Consider the following 21935-nt stretch of genomic DNA (forward strand, 5'->3'; position numbering starts at 1 on the left):
TCACTCTCTTTTGGTTCTAGTGCAGGGACAGGGAAAAATTTCAAAGGCATCAGAAAGGTGAGAAAACACTTGAAAATTGGGTTATGGTTTACCCAAACACTGGGCATTCAGTCCTGTCTGGAGGTTTCGCAGGCTTCTTAAGAGGCAAGCTCATGTGGAATTCTTAGAGCAGAGCAAACACCCCAGCTGATGACTTATAGGAGACGGAACACATGTATTTCTGTACTTCTTCCAATTTAAGGCTCCCTAGGCTGGAAGACGGATTCTATTTTCAGAAATGGTGAGAAGTGAAAGTGTCATTTTTTTGGAATCTATGAAATACAGTACTAGCAAAGAGGGCCTCTATGGGGACTGGTCATATTATATCACATACTTGGAGTGGGGAGATACGGTTGGAAATATTATACCCTTGACCTCTTTTCCCCAAGGCCCCATCTGTCAGCATGCCAGGGCACATCCTTGTTCTGGGATAAAGAAGAGCAACTGAAGTTTACCCAGATAGAAGCTTCCCCGTACCAACAAAATCCTTGTCAACTATTTTAGAAAGAGGAAAAAAATCAACTTAGAGCATTTATTTAGAAGTTAATGATAAAAATGTAAATATGGAAACAAACTATCCCCACACAATCTATATTTTTAAGTAATTTATTCCAATAGAAATATTTCAGAAAACTGTACTTAAATTCATTTTAAGTTAGATTATGCAAACACACTGAAGATCTCACACTCACATCTGCATATTAAACAGAAACAAAAAGTGAGAGAGGAACCAAGCTGCACGTCACTCCAGGAGGTCATAGTGCAAATGAGTACTTCATGTTTGTACCTCAAGTTAACCGGGATGAAGGAGAATAAAAATGGCTTGTGTTTTCCTGTATATTATCATCATTGGATATTCATCCCCACAGATGCTTTTATCTCCTTTAGATTACACTGTGAACGAGTTCCCCACCCCCTCCCCACACATAACATACTTCAGTCGGCTGTAAAACAATGGATTTGTCAATAATCAAGGTATAGAAACTCTTCTGAGAGTCTGGTGACTTATTATCAGCTACTCTGTCAGACCTAGTAAGTCAATAATTACTGGACTATATCTGTGAATAGTTCTAATAAGTGGTATCTTCATGGGAAAATTAATATTTGTTACCTCATATCTAAAGCACAGCTAAGTACGAAATTTTCTACTTGTCTGTTTTGAAAAAAAGTTCAATCCCCAAACATTCTAATTATGTATTCCTTTAATCCCATCACCACTTTGCAGTCCAAATGACTAGAATCAAACTTTAATTTCTACTAACAACCCCTAAGGACGAGTTAACCCTTCATTTGGCTTTAAACACTAAATTTACTTGCCTATTCTAGAACATACTAGCCCTTTAAAAAATGTGAAAATAGCATCTTGACTCAGTTGAACAAGAGTAGCTCCAGATCTTGCAATAATCTCGGAGAAGCAAAATGTTTCCAAGCTTTGCTTTTACTGAGAATTGGCTTACTCTCTTAACTTCTCTTTATATTTTGGAGCTGTTTTCACTTTCCTGACATAGTATTTTCAAGTAAACAATAACTGGTAGGTTAAGTGACTGCTTGTTTGGTCTGAGTCTTATTTAAATATAAGAATGTACTGAACTAAATCTCACTTCTGGGAAAAGGAACTCTCATTTCGGGATTTCAGTAGCTTTAATAAAACCCAAACAGATCTTTCTGGCTGTACTGTATTCTTTTAAGGATTTTCTGAAAGGACATAATTAAATCTATGTTCAAAACAACAATTTCAACAACACAAAATAAAAATAAACTCAGCTGGATGGATGCTCTTCAAAGTTGTTCTCAGGAGTGCTCATCTAAAGGCTGATTTGGTGGGTTTAATTTTAATCTTCTACCCTGGAAGGAGAGGAGCAGGGACGGAGCTTGTCTAAAAAGACTCAAAGCCAAGGTGGAATGCAACAATTACCTAGAGTGATCTGCACACATTTTCTTAGACCTGCTGTGAGAAAGAGTAAGCTGGTGGAGAGAGGGATAGCACACACTCCTGAAATAAGAGGAGTAACAGGGCAAGTGATTATTGTCATACTCGATGCCCTAAAGTTGGTCTCCAAATTGATAAGGCACTGACCAAATCTTCCCCACACTACATACTTGAGATACCAGTGTAATGAAATTGCTTTCCAAAAGCTTAAAAGTTTGCATGCACAGATGTCTTTCATTGGAATCCTCTAACAAGAGAAAAGTAATTACTTTAGACACAAGCCATTTTTAAGGAAGCAAAACCAGAAATACTTAAATCATTTTGAAAAGGTTGACTTCATACAGAAAATAATTATCTCCAATGTGATTAAATAACAATGTTTGTTAGAAAAAAACAGAATACTACTCTGGCTGTAAAATTATAAATTTACTATGTTTGAAAGAAATATAAAAGGAGAGAGAGAGAGAGAGAGAGAGAGAGAGAGAGAGAGAGAGAGAAAATAAAAGCAAACCCTAAAAGATCACTGAAGAAGTCAGACAAACCTCACCACTTGCTTTGTATCACCTATTCATGCAACAGCTGTACTATTGTTCCACGGGGACACAGTAAAAATTCATCTTCATTTTCAAAAAGGGATCCAATTATTTCAAAAGCCTTTGAAGCAGAGAATTTTTTAAAATTGAAGATTATCTTCTGTTAAGCAATGCTGGTACCCCTTGTTTGCAGAAGAAGATAATATGGTGGTTTAAAAACTGGTCGTAAAGGAATGTGCCTCAAAAAAACAGGAAGGAAATCAATAGTGGATATATTCTTCTAAAAAGTTAATGGATTAAATCTACTATTATTGTCGATTTCTAATTAATATGATGTCCTATAGGTTTGTCTTCAGTAGTAAAGGCATATATAACTTACAGATTTAACCTTAAAAAAGAAAAAAGAAAAAAAGACTTCCCCTCAAATCATTTGGCCAGGTAAATTCTAGTAATCCTAAGAGAGCAATAGGCCAGGCTGCTCTTGGAGGGCCCTGGTTTCAACTAATATATAAGGTGTATACACTAGAGACCGTAAACATTTTTTCCTTCTATAACAGTGCACCTTGGGCTCCTTTATAAATCTTCTAGAAGAGGAATAAAGCCACTTACAGAAACTTTGCAGCTACAAACACCCTAGTTCTTGACATACAAAAAGACACAATACCAAGACAGTCCGTACAGAAAGTAGTGCAATAGTCATATGGCATTTTCCACACAGGAAAACATTTGTCATTGAAGTACATGCCTGGGGAGTAAAAAATACTCAAACTCAAATTGTTTGGATCCCTTTTTGCAATGTTTACACAAATAATATCTACACAGTGAAGAAAATGTAATAGGAAGGTGTGTTTGATTGGTTCTTTTAATTCTTACAGTTTGGAGGTACGGTAAAAATAAAGCCTCTGAAAAAAATAAGCAGAACTCAAACAAAGAGGGAGCATGAGACCAAAAACAGTGCTCTTCGAGGTCAGCAGTTATTTTTATAGTTGTATTTTAAAAACTGTTATGTTACTTCTGCATGAAAAATAAGCTTCCATGTTCAAACAAACTGTTAAATAAGATGTGCCTCAAACTGTATTTTGGGTGGTATTATACTATTACACCAGGCTGGATAATATACCAATCATTATGTTTATCAAAAAGTAGCTTAAATTATAATGGAATTTCCAATGAGGTCTTCTTGACTTGGAGAGAAACAAATGAGCTTAATATTGGTGGAAATTTCAAGCTTTTGAGTCGCTACTTTACAAATTTATTAAGGGTAGGCCTTACAAGAGGAGAAAAATTTCACCTTCCCACTAATACACTGCCTAAATATTTAATATATTTTGGTAACATTTATTTTTCCTTGAATTATTATTAGGTCTCATTTGGTGAATTACAGATAAAAAATTCACCTACACTATTTTAATTCACTTCCTTCACTGATCTTTGCTTCAAATGCTAAATTCACCTTAAAAAGCAATGAGCAATCTTTGGAATGGACAAATTTGAAGACAAAAATAATGGTGACGCCCGCTGCGCGGTTCAGTTTCAGTCAGTCAGAGGCCACAAATCTATATAGGGACTTAGTCACCAAACCTGAACACTGTTCTCACGCTGCACAAGCAGCCTCATGTTTAGCGCTGAAAATATCAAACACATCTTCCAGTGGAGCTCTCTCTTTGGCAAAACTGTGGGCTGTCAGGCTCTGACTTCCAGGTGCATATCTCCACAGAAACTTATCTACTTTAGCTTATTTATGACAAACAGAAAACATAATAAAAAATCCACAGGGTTTTCATCCACAGTGTTTTTTAAGAAGCACATACACTGTTAAAAACACTTATTCCTGAAGAGAAATAAACAAGAAAATTAAAACAAAAGTCAGATGTGCAAGGTCTACAGAGTAATACTGCTATGCTGATTATGCAGAGGGCCTCTTCTCAGCGCCCAGTGTGGGCTATGCTGGGAGATAAAATCACTAGCACAGGCCACATTTTGCCCTCTTCCAGCTCATGTCACTTTTCACAAAACCAGAAGTAATGGTATTTCTAACTGTGCTATATGAGAAAGATATTTGAATTCTTAATATCCTTTCCAAACAGAACACTAAATTTAAAAACTAAGCACTCAGGGAAAGCTCTTCTACTTTCCAATGGAGAGATTTTTTTAGCTAATTATTCTAATAAGCAATATTTTCTATTTAAGTTTCATGGATTCAAGGATGAAATACTTATGATTAAAAAAAAGCATAAAATTCTCCAAGAATACAATCTGAAAAATTTTATGTGAGGCCCAAAGTAATAGAAGTCTACTAGAAGTTACCAGTCAAAAAGCACTTCTTACTCTGGGCCACAGCCAAAATCCATGATGCCTCATGAGTTTGTAACATCCAACACACAGCCTTTGTTCAAGTGGCAGTTTTTTGTTAAAACTCTAAGGCATTTCACCTTCAAACTTTTTTTTGTAACTTAACATTTATTTCAAAAGTTAAATGCATTATTGCATTAAAGAGCTCTCACAAAACTGCTTGATCAACTACTGACAAAATATGGTTTCATCGTAAGGACCTATAGTAAGTTTTGAGAAAAATGTTTGTAATAAAGGAAGGTTAAGTAGGAAGGAAAGTTTTGATACTTAAAATTCCCAGCATCTCAGTCTTTTACCTTTTTCCCTTTGAAAATTATTTTGTATGCCTTATAATAAAATACATACATGCATACGTACATACGTCGACTCTCTTTTAAACAAATGCGATCCTGAATCTCATAGTGATCAAAAATAATGAAAATGAATAACAAAAAAAATACCTGGCATTGTGCACATGAAACACTGTAAAGGAAACTATCCTGATAAAATATCAATACATCACCCTTGATGATAAAAATCACCTGTGAGTGATAGAAGGGATAATCCAATTCACTTGAAAAATGTAGTTATTGTAAAATCTTCTTAGAAAAGTTTAGGTAGGGATTACAGTTCTCTACTAAGCAGATCTGTGGTCCAACAATGAACTCATATAGAAGGCCAAGCTTTAAACCCACCTAAAAACAACCATGTTTTCTGGAGCCCACTTGAAAAAAGTGTCTGGCATATAAACACTCAGCCTTTATACCTCCTGCAGGAAATAATGTACCCCAAACAGTACTAAATTTCAGAAGTTTAGTGTTTTTAAAAATCTCCCCTCATCCAAAACAACCCCCCCCCCCCAAATCCCAAACAAACTCCAACAACTCACATTATTAACATTTCTAATTCCTATACTCTTGTTGTGAAAAAGCGAGTGAGGCTGCAGACTAATGGAAGCTCAAGCAAACCTTTCCGCTAGGCTGCCGGTAGAGCCCTACTAAGCTGGAGTAGCTTTACACCTCACTTTAAACCCAGCTCCTAATGTAACCCATAAGAAATATGTTTTTCTTTTTAAAGTGTATCTAAAAAAAGGCGATTCTCCCCTCCAAAATTAGTACAAAGTTAAAAGAAATGCAAATTAGCTACGATCTATTCCAAGCACAGCACCGCCAGAAGATTCACACACACTATTTGGTGTTTCATGTTGGTTTTCCTTTCATTCTTTTAAGGCAGTGGTTTCCACAGGTCAGTTCAGAGATAAGAAGCATGGTCCATGGCAGTTTGTTTTGCAACTCCAATTTGTTCTCTGGGAATATCTCACTTCATTCCCTGAAATTAGTGCTTTTTTGGTTCAGAACTCCAGAGGCTGAGATGGAACCTCTGGGCTCTTCCTGGCACAGGATTGGTTTATAGCTGGCGCTCTTTCATCAGGTCCTTGCTTTCACTTAAGATAACAGTTCACCTTGTTTTTTATCAGGCTTTTACTCAAAAGTCATCAAGTTTGTAGGAACCTAAAAAATATAAGCATTACAAACTGATAGTATTTAAAAGGTGTTTTTCAAAGTACTATTTCTTATATTTCCTTGTCATTCTAAGTAAGCCCAAATATTAAAATCTTTCTGGCCTAAATATCTTTTTAAAAAAGGAATTTGATAGAAGGTACTGTAATTGTTTATGAATAATGAATAAAATACACTAGAACATTTTTGAGAGGAAGTCACTGAGATGAGTTAATACTTTTTCCAATAAATTGAAATCCGGGTGGGAAAAAGGGCAGAGACAGTATCTTTCTTGTCTAACACAGGGGAGCTCAGGAGATGTTTGCTGAGTGAATAAATGAATGAGGAAAGAGTAAGTATGGCCCTAGTAGTGTGAGATTCCACACAAAATGCTTGTCATCATTTATTTTTTCATTATATGTATTACAATGAATTCCTACATGCAAATTTTAAAATCCAGCACAATAATTTTATAACAAACATTACTAAGAATTTCTTTGTGAAATCATCATGAAAATGAGTATAAAAGAATAAAACTCATTGCTAGATAAATGAGTATAAAAGAATAAAACTCATTGCTAGTTTCATTGCTGAAACTTTGTGACTCTGAAAAATCTATAGGTTATATAACAGTTTGCTGCTTATAGACTGGATCAAATTTAATTTGATTTAAGTCTGAAATTCAACAATAATTCTTAGAAATATGAATATATTTTGTTTTTAAAAATTAATGAACCCTCTAGTCAAGGACTAAAGAGGGCTTCACCATGCTAAAAAAAAAATGCTCTTAACTTTTACTACCAGTTTTCCAAAGTTGTGCTGGTAGAGAAATTCATGCATCAGTGGTCATTTCTCTGTCCTTTAAAAGAGCTTAACAGTTCCCACACTTTAGCAACATTTTCCTGAAAACCTGGGATACTAAAAAAAAAAAAAAGATTAATCTCTTACGTGTGTCAGCTTCTGAATGAAAAATTATTTGACAATACAATCATAACTGAACTATAAATACAACAGTACAAATCCAAGAGTGCTTAAATTAAAGTATAAATTCTCAGGTCTGGTTCCAAGAAAACCAATATTTTAATAAAGTAACATTTTCATTTCCTCCTAAGTTGCCTGACTATGGTTTAAGGTGTTGTACCTGAGTTAGAGTCTTCTACTAAAAGTTTTCAAATTTCACAGCTTCTATTTATAAATTTGCTACTTCTCTGATTCTTCCAAGTATAGAAACAAACAAATAAAAAACCCATTTATACACATCTGGTTGACTTGTTCAGTAGCAAAGTCCACTAATATAATAAAAAGAAATTGAACCTCTATGCTGGTACGCATACCCTGTCTAGATTAATCTTGAAACTTGAGATTGAAAAGAAATGATACAGTACTTTAAGCTACATTTAAAGAAAATGTACAGCATGGAGCTGAATCCTGAAAAGCTTGGTTTAGGCAAAAGAAGGTCTGTTTCCTTCATTCTGTCCCGGACACTAACTTGACAGGGGCAAGAAAGTAATTTTTGCTCTATGGTATTTCATGTCCTCAAGGGACATTGTTAAGAATGGTACCAAATATTGCTATTAGTCTTTCATATATTTTTGAAATAAAAATTGTAAGAGAACAAGGCCCATTCCAACAATATTTAAGAAGAATGAATCTACAGGATGAAGACAGAGTTTGTGTCATCTCAGGCCCACGATTTTTTACTTGTTTGACCCTGTGTAGGTCATTTAGGATTTCCGAGCCTTAGTTTCTTCCTTTATCAAAAAAGGGATAATAACTTGGGTCCTGATAGCACACAGTGGAAAATACGTTTATAAGCTTTATAAACTTGTATAATGTATTATATTATTAAAAATTAGCTATTGATAACACTTACCATATACTTCTGTATTTCAGTACCTTAAGACAATAAAAATTTCAAATATATTCAACTGAAAATTGGCCTAAAAAAGTCTATGTTTATTTATGTCTGCCCTACCAATTCATGGTTCAACTTTAAATCTGCAACCGGGTTTGGGGAAAACACCACTATGGATTCATTCCCCTTTGTAGCTGAAAGCCTTTGAGTTAGACCATCTTTGCTTCAGTAAAAATAAAAACAAACAAAAAGCCCACATAGTTTTGGGTTTCACTGCAAGCACAGGAACCCGCATAAAATTGTCAATAGAACAAATAAAGACAAATCAGAATAATTTTTGTTAAGGTGCCATCACATTTTTACCTCTCTAAAGTCTCCTTGCCTCCCACTACATTCTCCCAACAAGGGCTACAGTTCCCTGTTTTGAACACCTGAAGCTTGTTCCATCTTCAGGGTCTTTGTGCACTTACTGTTCCCTCCACCAGAATTTTGTTCCCCCTTATCTTCACATGGCCCTTCCTTCCTGTCATACATGTCATTGTCATCTCCTTAGGGAGATCTTTGCTGTTCACTCTTATTTATTTAAAGTCTGTCTCTACTCCCATCACTCCATATCATGTAATTCTATTTTGTTCATACGGTTTTTACTACTTGAAATTTTGTTATTTGTTCGCTTGTTTATTACCCATCTCCTCTCTAAAATGTGGACTTCATGTCTTGCTGACTGTGGTCAACAAGAAGTAGAATATGAACAGTTTCCCTACTTCACTCCAAAAATTTGGAACTCTTTTAATTATATTCGCAATTTATGGACTATTTTGAGGGTTAAGAGAGATGCTTACCTGTTGTTTGTTACTTTGGCAGGCTGCACTCAAGTGCTTAAACCACAGCATTGCATTCATCCTATTGCCAGCTTGAAATTTGTATGAATTTCCTAAAATTATTAAAAACAAAGGGAAACAATAAAAATTGATGACAGTTCTCCGTTTAAGAATTCTATTTCTCTAACACCTGATTTTCCAATACAAATAAAACGAAGAGTTCTCTGTGCTACATTCACGTGCTATCATTTATGAAGAAAGTCACCGTTTTGCTGTTTATGAATTGGAAGAGAAGTATTTTGCCTCCTTAAATGCTCTTTAAAGTATATTTAAATAAAATAATTGTTTGGGGCTTCCCTGGTGGCGCAGTGGTTAAGAATCCGCCTGCCAATGCAGGAGACACGGGTTCGATCCCTGGTCCGGGAAGATCCCACATGCTGCGGAGCAACTAAGCCCATGTGCCGCAACTACTGAGCCTGCACTCTAGAGCCCACGAGCCACAACTACTGAAGCCCGTGTGCCTAGAGCCTGTGCTCCGCAGCAAGAGAAGCCTCCGCAATGAGAAGCCCGTGCACCGCAACGAAGAGTAGCCCCCGCTCACCGCAACTAGAGAAAGCCCGCACGCAGCGAAGACCCAACGCAGCCAAAAAAAAAAAAAAAAAAAAAAATTGTTTGGCTTCTCTAGATTTGTATGAGTGGATGAGAGTGCAGGATATCACTTCTCAGCACTATTTAGATGATCTAAATATTAGTAGATGCTAATAGTGAATTTTTATAGGCCAGAATGCTTTAACATGTTTAACACTTAAATATTAGCTATTTAATGTGATTAAGGATTAATCAGCTAACATCAATATAACCTATGCTTTTAGTTTTTAGTTAACATTTGTCAAAATTATTAGAGAAATTTCTAGGTCTAGTGAGGGCTTATGTGAAAAATCTGAGAAGGCAACTTTTTCTCTTTCAGAAAATTAGAAATTCATTTGTTTCCTGTGTGTTGTATGTATTTAGACCTTATGTTGACTCTAATTCAAAACTGACACATAATAAGGATATTTTATATGTTTATATGTATTAAGGTAATAAACTGAGAAAAGAAGAAAGGACTCATGTAGTATAGGTGCCCTAAGTTGAGCTTAATTCCCCTTTTTCACTGACCTGAGTTCTTTTTACCTCCCAATTCTTACTGAGTGCTACTCTTTCCTTTATAACTGAATTCAATGGCTCAAGAGCCTCATCTATATGCAGGCGTTATACAGCTCTTCTTTGAGATTTTCTCAAAGACTTTTTTTCACTTTCAGAGGCAACAGCTTTCTTCACCAAATGTTTAATTACTAAAATAACACTTTTTTGCTTGTTAAACACAGATGCAAACATTAGATCAACCTAAATAGCAGAGGTATCTGATCAGCTGGCCACAGCGGCCATTTACCTACTCTCCCCTCCCTGAAAAAGACCATCAGTACAGACTTCATAAAAACCTCGTACTCTGAAATGGTTCTGTCAAACACACTAAGGAACTGATGGAAGACAAATAATCTGTTAACTGAACCCCATAAAAATGATCTTTTATAAATAATGAAGGCCTTTGGGATTGGCAGGGTGGAGGCTGGGGCTTTGAATTCAGAATGTTGAGTAGGAGCTTCTTACTCTGTAAGTCAACCTATTTCATCTCAAAACATAACATTTTGCTATTATTTTTTTCTGCACTAACTTTTTCTGCATGTTTTCTTAAATTTTTACTTAAAGTACCACAATATCCTAAAAGCAGAATATCTGTGGATATGCATTCTAAATAAACAGAAGTCAGAGTATAATTTTACAGTCAGTAAAAGGTAATATAACTTCATTTTAGTAGGAGTGAGCTGCTGAAGTGGAAGATTCTGGGCAGATATGAAAGAATTTTCTTTCTGGCTTCCTTTGTGGTGCTTATCAACAGCTGGCAGATGTTACGAAGGAAGAGCTGCAACCACATGAGGATCTGTTCTGATGACCACTGAGGTCTCCACAACAGGCACAGGCAGGGTGAGAAGGTATGATCTGATTCTACTACACAGCCCACCCTCCAACCTCTCTCATCCACTTTTAAAGTTTAAAGTTTTAAAGTTTTTAAAACTCCTGTGGTCAATAGCCAACACTTTCACTCATAAATGTCTCCATACATTGTAAGCTAAGTATTATAATTAAAATTATACTTATTTGGAAAGTGGTTTGAGTCAAATTACCAATTAATTTAATTAAAAGTAATGGAATAAAAATCATTTAAAGGAAAACTTCTGCCACATTCAGAGCTTAAGAATAACAATTGATCTCAGAATATAAACGAAGGGGTACTGAATATTGTAAATCTGAGATTTTAAAGTTAACAGTGGTCTATAGATTCTCGAATTCCCTCCTTCCTTTTCTGGTTATTAGCTCTCTAGGGATTATTTGGGTTTTTAATTTCAAGCTTATGCCCATGTAGCAAAGAAAATAAGCTTATTTAATAAGCTTACTAAATAAGCAATTAATAGATATTGATATCTAAAAATATTGCTATCATTAGTATACATTACATTATGTGACACAAATATTTCCCAAGAGATTGAACTACACAAACAATGCCCCTAGTCGTGTATTCCAGTTAAACTATTGATAAATTTTGGCTTACCGAAAGTTGTGTACATGCAATACCTTAAGCCCTAGTTATTTTAATGATTCACCTTTCTCAGAGTCAGTCAGCAAGAAGAGATCTGGATGTTCCGGGTCATCAGCCATCATCACCATCCATCCTACTACAGACACGTTCTTATTTGATGTTGATTTGAACTGAGAGATAAAAAAAATAATTAATGGAAACAAAATTTATGGCTTATTCTATGTAAAAATTAACTGTTAGAGAGCATATTTTCAGTTTTTCCTAGAGAGAGACGAGATTTCATGCTGGTCAGGTCTGCTCCTGGTCTCTTACTACTAAATTCCATGTAAGCATGCCCTCTTCAGATAGTCTCTTATACTTTCCAGATCTTTCCCAGCTTCAACTCTTCATCAAAAGTTAACTGTCCTAGCGTCCACTCCCAAAGACCATGGTCTGTTAGTAGATCTGGTAAATTTATCTGTATTGTTTTTTTTTGTTGTTACTGTGCTACACCTCACCCCTTCGTTACAAAGGAAACACACTTCCATTTTAATAGGTGTTACCTCCACACACACACCCTTTACTGAATATAACTGACATATAATATTGTATAAGTTTAAGGTGTACCAATGTAATAGGGGTGTTATCTTAAACCTGACAACCTGATGATTTAATGAATCAGCACCACCATCACAATTCTTAATAATATATTCTTGCCTGTATTTCTCAGAAAGAAGGTATTCTTAGCATGCTTGTTACCTGTCTAGTTATTCTTTTTTTTTTATAAAGTTACACTTTAGTAATGGAAAAAAAAGGGCTGTTATAAAAGCAAGAAATTTAAGTTAATCCTACTCATGAACATAAATGAAAAAATGTTAAATAAAATATTGGCAAACTGAATCTAGCAGTGTATAAAAAAGCCGGTACATGATGGCCAAACTGGATTTATCCCAGGAATATGAGGGTGATTCAATGTTAGAAATCAATGACTGCAACTAAGTTCGCTTTATTTCATGAAAGCAAGCTTAGTTCAACTTTAGATAAATTATTAAAATAAATCACCATATTAACATTAAAAGAAAAAAGTATGATCAACTCAGTTGATGTAAAATAAAACCATTTGCTAAAATATAATGCATATCTGTGTGACTTGGAATGGAACAGAATTTCCTAATTCAATAAGGAGTAACTACCAAACAAACAACAACAAACCCCCCACAAAACCCGAACAAAACAAAGCAGGAAAGAAAAAAACAAAACAAAACAAAACCCAAACCAAAACCCTGCAACGCATGCTCAAGGGTAAAATGCTAAAAACACTTCAAAATCAGTTTTAAGACAAGGATGCCCACCATTGCTACTTCCATCCAACACTGAATTGGAAGACCTAGTCAGCACACTAAGATAACAGGAAAGAAATAAAAGGTATAAGGGTAAGGAAGAAATAAAACTGCCATTACTCACAGATGATATTATCTACACAGAAAATCCACCAAGTTAATAAGAAAGATCAGCAAGGATGCTTGGAAAAGAACAATATAAAAGTCAACTGCGGGCTTCCCTGGTGGTGCAGTGGTTGAGAGTCTGCCTGCCGATGCAGGGGACACGGGTTCGTGCCCCGGTCCGGGAAGATCCCACATGCCGCGGAGCGGTTGGGCCCGTGAGCCGTGGCCGCTGAGCCTGCGCGTCCGGAGCCTGTGCCCCGCAACGGGAGAGGACGCAAAAGTGAGAGGCCCGCGTACCGCCAAAAAAAAAAAAAAGAAAAGTCAACTGCAATTTTATACACTAGAATTATAAAAGTCACTTATAGGAAAGGTACCTAGTAATATATGTAACAAAAGACATACAGGAAAGTATAACAGTTAAAAGACTTTCAAGAAGACCTAAATCAACAGAGAAAAACCATGAGATGAAGAAAAAGGTTCAATGTTGTAAAGATGCCAATTCTCCCTAAATTGGTCTACAGATTCAGTGTCATTTCAATAAAAATTCCAGTAGGGTTTTATGTGGAATTTGAGAAGCTGATTCTAAAACTTACATGTAAGAGCAAAGGATCAGAAATAGCCAAGACACTCCAGAAGAATTAGGCTGGACTTGCCTTGCCTACACAAGACTTATAAATCTACAGTAACTGAGACCATGAGCTACTGGGACAAGGACAGACTGACAGGGCGATGGAAGTCTAGAAAGCAATCTGTGCACATAGATGCAAACTCAAACGATAAGAGTGGGCTCTGCAGATCAGTGAAGGAAGAATGGACTGTTCAATAGATGGTGCCAGGAAAATTTCTCATCCGTGCAGAAAAATCAAAATGAATGCCTATTTCATAACACATTTCACACACACACCCCTCTGACTCCAGGTGGATCAATGGTTTTAAAGCAAACTGCAAAACTTTAAATCTATTAGTAGAAATTATAGGAGAATATCTTGATGATCTCCGGTTAGAGAAGTATTTTATTTTAAAAACATGACTCAGAAACTGTTAAGTATAAATTGTATTACTTTAAAATTAAGAACTATTCACTAAAAACATCACAAAGAGAGTTAAAAAAAAAACAAATCAAACAAATTGGAAGAAGATATTAGTAACACATAACTGTTAATAGATTAGTATCCAGAGTATATAAGGAACCTTTACCAATTAGTAAGAAAACACACTATCCAATAAGCAAAAGATTTATCCAGGCATTTTAGAAAAGAAACATGAATGACCAACAACATGAAAGAAACTTCAAACTCATTAATAATCTGGGGTGTGTACATTAAAATCACAAGGTACCATTTCATATTTACTAGGTTAGCCAAAATTAAAAAGCCTGACAACAAGTATGGTGAGGGTGTGGAACAATGAAAAACCTCATCATGCTGTTGGTGAGTAAGTAAATCAATTTGGCATTTTCTTGTAAAGTTGAACGTTTGCCTTCCTTGGTATGTAATCTAAAGAACATATGCACAAAAATATTCATAGTAGCTTTGTTAGATACAGCAATAACCTGGAAAGCATCCAAATATCCATCAGTAGAATGATGAATAAATTATGGCAGATTCATAAAGTGGAAGACTATTCAAGTATGAAAAGGAATAAAGGACAGCTATATGCATCAACAGTGATGAATCTCATCAACAATATATTAAGCAAAAAAGGGAGTGCTTAAAACTATATATGTGAATCCATTCAGGTACAGTTCAAAAATGAGACAATGTGTTAAGGAAACACATATAGTAAAATCCTGAACAAAAACAAGGCAGTGATGAACATGAAATTTAGGACAGTGATAGGCTGTGGGTGTGGCTGATAAGGAAGGAAGAGGATGCTATCTGGGAAGTCTTGGACGGCTCTGGTAATGCTCTGTCTTCTTATGCTGCATGGAGTTATAGAGGTGTTCATTTTATTTATTATTCTTTAAAATGTTCATGTATACTATATATCCTTGCATGTATATGTTTCACAATTTTAAAGAAATGGGGAAAAGAAGGAACACATCACATTATTTGTAACAACATGGGTACTACAAAAATGAAAGCCAAAGGGATTAGGAAGTTTTAATACTGTGAAGAATCAAATTGGCAATACTACAGAACAGCTGATTTCACAGCTAATAATTTATGCCAAAGCAGATAGCACGATTTTCTAATATTCTTTTCCTAGCCCCCAAAACATCTGCATCAATTGCTTCTTTTTTCAATTAAAAAAAAAAAGTAATTCAAACAGTATAAGCCCCTTTACATAGAGTACAAATGTCCTCAACCACCAGCTGAATCTCATCCCACTCCCCAGAATTCATCATCCTTTGGGGTGTAGCCATCTGGACCTTTCTCTATGCATTACACCAAAGACTGGCTTTCCTGTTGTTGTTGGTTTTTATATACGAATGGGGGTATACTTACTCTGACTTGTGTTTTTTACCTATCAGTATTTCCTTAATAATAAGTATTTTCAGTGTTTGCAGATCTCTGATACTATAAATATTCCAGGAATATTCTTCTATAGATATCAGTGCACTTGTTCAAGGATTTCCATAGGACAGACTTTCAGTAAAGAATCGCTGGTTATTAAGTTAAATACTGACTAGAATTGTCCACCACAAAAACAATACCAATTTAAATTTCCACCAACTGTCTATGTTTCCCTACATCCTGGCTACTGTTATATTATCAATCATTAAAATTTCTGCCTAATGGCCAAAAAAAAGGGCATCTTCTTTAATCTGTGTTTTTGATACCTAGTGAGGTTCATCACCTTTTCATGTTTATTAACCATTTATATTTCACCTTCTTTATCTCCCTATTCCATTTTTCTACTGTTGTCTTATTCTTACTGAGCTGTGGAAGGTCTTTATATAGGTTACAGATTTCTTTTTCAGGTGTAGCCTTGGTTTTTAAAATTTAACTTATCAAACAGTATTTATTCAGTCATTACTATGCAGAGATAGGCTCAAACATATCTGCAAAAAATTTTTCATAATGAATACACTTCAATTAAAAATAATTTTACAGTGAATGTTTTCATCTTAAAACATTCAAAAATATAGACATAATAAAACCACAGTCCCCTTCCTTTCTTCCCAGTTATTCTCTCTTCCCAAGTCTGCTCTGCTCCTCACAGGCAAAAACATTCATACTTTAGAGAGCAATAAAACATAGAGGTGTAGGCTTCCAGATTTCCTCCTCCTGCATGTATTAATATATATATATGAACAAGTATACTTTCATTAGTGACTCTTTTTCCTCCCCCAGCTTTTAATTTTGAAAAGGTTCAAACTACAGAGAAGTTGAAACAATGCTACAATGGTTACCCATATATCTACATTTTGCATTTGCTTGATCTCTTTGAACATTTAAATGTAAGCTGCACACATAACATTGGACTCTAAATATTTCAACATGTATCTCCTAAGAATATATTACTATATAACCACAATGTAACATATTCAAGAAATTTAACAGTCACAATCATATAAAGTCCATATTACAATTTCTTTGATTGTCCTAATTATGAGCTTTATAGCTTAAAAGAACTTCCTCCAAGATTAAACCAAGGTACATACATTGCATTTAGCTGTCAAGACTCTTTAGTTTCTCTTAATCTAGAACAGTCCTTCTGTCCCCCTACCCTATTCCATCTGCCAAATTTTGGTCTTAAGAATCCAAGCCAGCTGTCTTATAGGAATATTCCACAATGTGAATTTAATTGTTTCTTCATGATTAAATTCAGGTTAAATTTTTGGCAAGAACACTACATAGATGGTGCTGTGTTTATATAAAAGATTTTAATCCCTTATCTATTGCTTATGTATAGCCAATATTTTCTTCCAATTTGTATTTTAACTGTTTGAAAATGATTAAAATTTTTTTTCCTTCATTGCTTTTAGTTCTGTGCCCTATCTTTTCTATCCTAAAATTGATACTAAACATAAACATGGACTTGTCTCTATACTCTATTTTGTTCTTATAATTTAATCTTAACAGTTTAAACTAGAAAAGATGAGGAATACAGTCCATTTCCTTGGCACTCAGTTGGGCTCCCTTCACAGCCCACTATGCTCTAATTTCTAAACATTTCATATGCATTATTTATCACTTCATATAATTAAAAGCCCAAACTAGCATGTTATTATTCTCTATGTATAAGTACCAATGCCAAACACAAAAAGATATTTAACATATGTATTAGAGGACAAATTCAGTTATTTAATCAATTCTCTAATTTGGCTTCTTTCTAATTAAAGTTAGGAAAAAACAAAAAAATTTTACCTTATACATTTTACTTCTTTATAATAGTCAACTTCTTTATAATAACTGAAATCCAGCCAAGCCTCTGGAAGTGGCTAAGTGAACAGTTAACTATATCTGAAGATGACAATTTAATTTAGCTATATCAACCCTTTTTTTCCCCCCTCCTTTGAGTACAGCAGTACTAACCAGAGGCAATTACTCTGTAAAACGTTCTAGTGAAACTAAACTGTAGCTTTGTCAGGTATTGTGGGCATTATAGTCAATTTGACTAGAATACAAAAAACAGTCCTTAACCTCAATGTGAGGACTATATCTAGATAATTCTAACATAATAGTGAGCAAAAAAGTCAGTGCTCAAGAATTTATATGATTCCATTCAGGTACAATTAAAGAATAACACAATGTACTGTTTAAGGAAACATATATGGTAAACTCTAAAGAAAAGCAAGACAATGATTAACATGAAATTCAGGACAGTGACAAGGCATGGGTACGGCTGATAAGGAAAGGTAGGTGATGCTATCATATGGCACTTCCCACATTCATTTAAACCAAAAATGTATTCTTCTCTATCCCTGGTGTGATTAAAGGGCTAAAACTGTGAGAATAAAGAAAAGCTTCTCTAATGATAATGTCTGAAGTTGAACTTGTAACTGGCCTCATCCAACCAAACTTCAAACTAGGGATTATTCTTACTAAAAGGAACAAAACAAAACAAAACAACAACAAAACAAACAAAAAAACACTGAATCCCAGTAAATTTAGTCAAAGTGTTTGGTGAAGTAATACCTGATATTAAAATGTATACAAGTAATGTGTGTGTGTTATAGTTTTTAAGAGCCATTGTTAGAATAAAAAAACACAAAGTGATAAATGCCCTCCCCCGCCGCCCCCCCACCGCCTCCAAAAAAAAAAGGTCTTCTCTGAATTATGCAGTATCACTGGGTAATGTATAAGTAGTAAAAGAACTTAATTTTTTTTTTCAGTGGCTTACCTTTCCTCAGTATGGTAAAAAACTTAATTCCCCCCCCACCCCCAAAATACACAATTTAGAAATAAAATTCCTCTCCAGGACACTGTGTTAACGCAACATGGAAAATGGAAACTTAGTTTTCCATTTTCAAATATTGTATCACTGGCATAGAAAAAATAGCATGCAAAAAAAAAAGATTTATAGGAAGATTCTACATCTGGAGAAAAGAGCATTTCAAAGCTTCTTTTAAACACAAGAAGGTGATCATAGTAACCTTAGTAACTATTATTCCTCTTCACTGCTGGGAAAATCACTCAAACAGAGACTGAGGTGGAAAGAACCAGAGATGCTGGTCCGAATTTTTCATATTTTACAAATTAGGAAACGAGACTCCAAGGCGATAGTTTTCAACCATTTTCTGACCCAAAAAACCCAGGTATGAGAGGGCTTGGAAGTGAAGATAGATACTTGTAGTGTGCAGTTTTGACATTTGCAATGGAAAAATAGCATTCAAAAATGAAACTACAAAATATGGAAGTTGTTCCAAGACCTTCCTTGGAATGGTCTTACTAAACAAAAATAATTCCATTATAATATTCCAACAAGGAAAGTGTAAGAACTTCTGGGTTAGAATGTGGGAAAAAACCCAAACCCTTGCATTGCATTAGACCTACTTTCTTTACAACCATGAAGAGGATGTGAAAGTATGCTAACAACTTGGAACAGGAATACTTACATGTTTTCTTTCTGTAGCCTTTAGAGATTTGGCAGCATAGTAGAAAAGTTGTGTCCCACACAAAGCTGCCCAATATTTCGTCCAAGATGCTACCTGGAGAGGACAGACACATGAATATACTACGCAAATGCTACTGGCTTCTCAGTCACTCTGCTTTCTCAGTGCCAAAGATCTTTAGCTCCACTTCACTTCCACCACCTTAGCTTCGAGTTTCATCACTTCTGAAATCTTTATCTCAAATATTCTTATCACGTCCACTCAATACATTCTACTTAGGACTGACCAAACAAAATTGGTTGAATTCTAATTTTTAGGGTTGTCACTCTGTTTTCTATTTCTTCTAAACTTACTACTTAAAATACTTCTTAACGGGATATATTTTCAAGGTTCTCTAAGGAACTATATTAGGGAGCAAAGAGAAGTACAGGAGCATCTTGATTTAAACACCCAAAATTATGATTTAACCAAAATCTATATGGCAGGTATAATAACACTTTAAATTAAATAACATTGTGAGGCAAAGGTGTATCTTAAATTATTTCAAGTGTATTATATATCTGAAATATAGTTTATTTCAACTGTCTTCATATTTTTTAGGGTCCTATTCATTTGCTTAATTTTAGAACGTGTATTAAAATATATTAAATTCTTACTGTAGGCTTTTTGCCTTCTTTTAACAAAGTTTTTCTCCTGAGAACACCTTGAATAGTAACAGCTCCTGGATATAAATGTACTGCCAAATCTTCTGATTCTGCAGAACTATAATAATGAAATGAAGAAAAGAACATATAAGCGCTTTAGTGATTATCAAGTAGGTACTTAAATAAAATGTAATTACTCTTAATTTTAAAACTGTTACTTTATTCAGAATAAGAAGACACTGACAATTATAAAGGCTTACTGATCTGAAATTTGTAAGCTGTCACAAAATTAACAGGAAGTTACTGAAGTCAGCAGATGGTTAAAAAACACATTTTACTGCACATTTGAACAAGTATAATTTAGAAAGAATACAGAGATTCACCCTAGTAAAGATTAAATTAGAGATTTAAGACTTTTCTTCTTAACATGCCACACTGCAGCACTGCTGAAACCTTTTTTTCCCCAGTAGAAACTTAAGTCCTAGTGGGAAAGATGAGGATTCTATTTGTTAAAAGTATTTAAGCATATAAAACTCAAAATAAATATAGCAGAATCAAAAGGAAAAAAGCAAAAGAAAACCCATGCTTAATTCTAAAATAGGTGAAAGAAGTAATGAAGGCGATTAACAACATATTTAAAAAACCAACTTTCTGCAATAAAATGTAATGACATTTTCATGTCAGCAATGCATCTAAGTGATTATAGCTTAACAGCTCTCCAAGAAAGGAATAACTCCAAACTCAAGATTTCTTTTTCTTGTATCTTAAGAAAACCGTCACAAAATAATAAACATCTAAATATCTCTCCCCAACTCATTTACGGTCCAACAGTTAAAATAAGAACAATTCCTATATAAGTCAATTAAAACATAACACACTGATTAAAAAAAAAAAATCTGTCATTCCTCCGGTCATTTGACATGAGCTGCAGAATTGCTACAACGGTGAAGAAACCTTAAGTTTGCAAGTTTATCCCTTTTTTATTACTTAGGTGTCTTCAAAGTGACTTAAAAACTTAGAAACCACTAGAAATTTCATGCTGGAGCTATTTATATTCAAGGAGGTATATATTCAAGGAGATTAGACACCATTAAATTGACATAAAATTAACTTTAAAGTCTGCTATTTTGTTGTATTATGAGAATTGGTGGATTATCCATTACTGTTAACCTCTAGCCCCCAATCAATCTACCATACTTATTTTCTTCTGCAGCTAATGTAGTGCAGAAAGAGACCAGGTTTAACAAGATAAACAACTGAATGAACATGAGTTTAAACACAGAAATATTATTTAATAAAAAAGACCTGTCTAAATTCAGGACCTGAAGTTAACCTGAAAAATTCTTAAAAAAGATAAATTGAATGTAGTAAATTCTTCGATTGCAGCCTTGAATAACAAGTGGATTTTTGTACCGCTTATCCAATAATCAGCAACATTAGAAAGACCTGTGCAGTTAAAAAGCGACAGATTTGGAATTATTTAAAAATGTTGACATAAAGATGCAAGTTCTAGCAATTAGCTCTGGGATCAGAAAGAATAGTTCAAATTTATCTCTAGATTAAATCTTGGAAAGAAAGTTTTCATGGGCATTTTGTTTAGTTTTTAAACCAATTAGTTGAGAAAGAACAGAAATAATGTGAGACCACACCCATGTAAGCCAATCACCAACACCAGAGGGGAGTTCTGTGACCCCCTGAATGCAGGGGAATTGTACCTGCTGGCCTTCACGTGGCTTCGATAGCCATTTCGTGCCACTCTTGTCACCGGGCCGAGAGAATGGTATAATCTGTTCCTGTTGGATTCCATTATAAATTGTATATATTACTTTTACTCACACAATCATCAATAACCTAGAATAGCATAATAATTTCTTTGTGTAATACAGCTTTCTAAATCCTACAAAAGGATAGTATGTGATTGCTCCTCTTTCTTTTTTTAAAGCATACAGCATAAATTTCAAATTATTTTTTTCTTCTACTATTGACTATAAATACTTAAAGGTGTTTATTAGTTTGAACCATATATTTATATACATTCACTTTCACAAATTTGCTAAAATAATTAAAGAGGTATTTATAACCAAACACTATCAAAGCCTGAAAAATACTTAAAATATCCTTTTGTTCATATGCCAGTTCTTGGATTCCACTTTAAATATGATACCTGGATTTATATAACAATAAATTTTTATTGTATGCCCCTATAAAGACAGCTAAAAG

At 34.6% G+C, this 21935-nt stretch overlaps 1 protein-coding gene across 2 annotated transcripts in view; it reads right to left on the minus strand.

Moving 5' to 3' along the window:
- Nucleotides 1-629: 629 nt before the first annotated feature.
- The window catches only part of RALGPS2 (Ral GEF with PH domain and SH3 binding motif 2), a 141228-nt gene continuing 119922 nt past the window's right edge, over nucleotides 630-21935 (minus strand). The window contains exons 15-20 of one of the 2 annotated variants that reach the window (XM_024758742.1): nucleotides 21431-21508; nucleotides 19728-19833; nucleotides 19075-19167; nucleotides 11711-11816; nucleotides 9030-9121; nucleotides 630-6344 (exon numbers count right to left, since the gene is read on the minus strand). In XM_024758742.1, the coding sequence (XP_024614510.1) occupies nucleotides 6315-6344; nucleotides 9030-9121; nucleotides 11711-11816; nucleotides 19075-19167; nucleotides 19728-19833; nucleotides 21431-21508 (505 nt within the window). In that variant the 3' untranslated portion in view covers nucleotides 630-6314. The remainder of the gene's footprint in view (nucleotides 6345-9029; nucleotides 9122-11710; nucleotides 11817-19074; nucleotides 19168-19727; nucleotides 19834-21430; nucleotides 21509-21935) is intronic. The other variant, XM_024758743.1, reaches the window with a different exon arrangement.

This window comes from Neophocaena asiaeorientalis, unplaced genomic scaffold (genome assembly GCF_003031525.2).
Source record: "Neophocaena asiaeorientalis asiaeorientalis breed wild unplaced genomic scaffold, Neophocaena_asiaeorientalis_V1.1 scaffold182, whole genome shotgun sequence".
NCBI classification, from domain to species: Eukaryota; Metazoa; Chordata; class Mammalia; order Artiodactyla; family Phocoenidae; genus Neophocaena; species Neophocaena asiaeorientalis.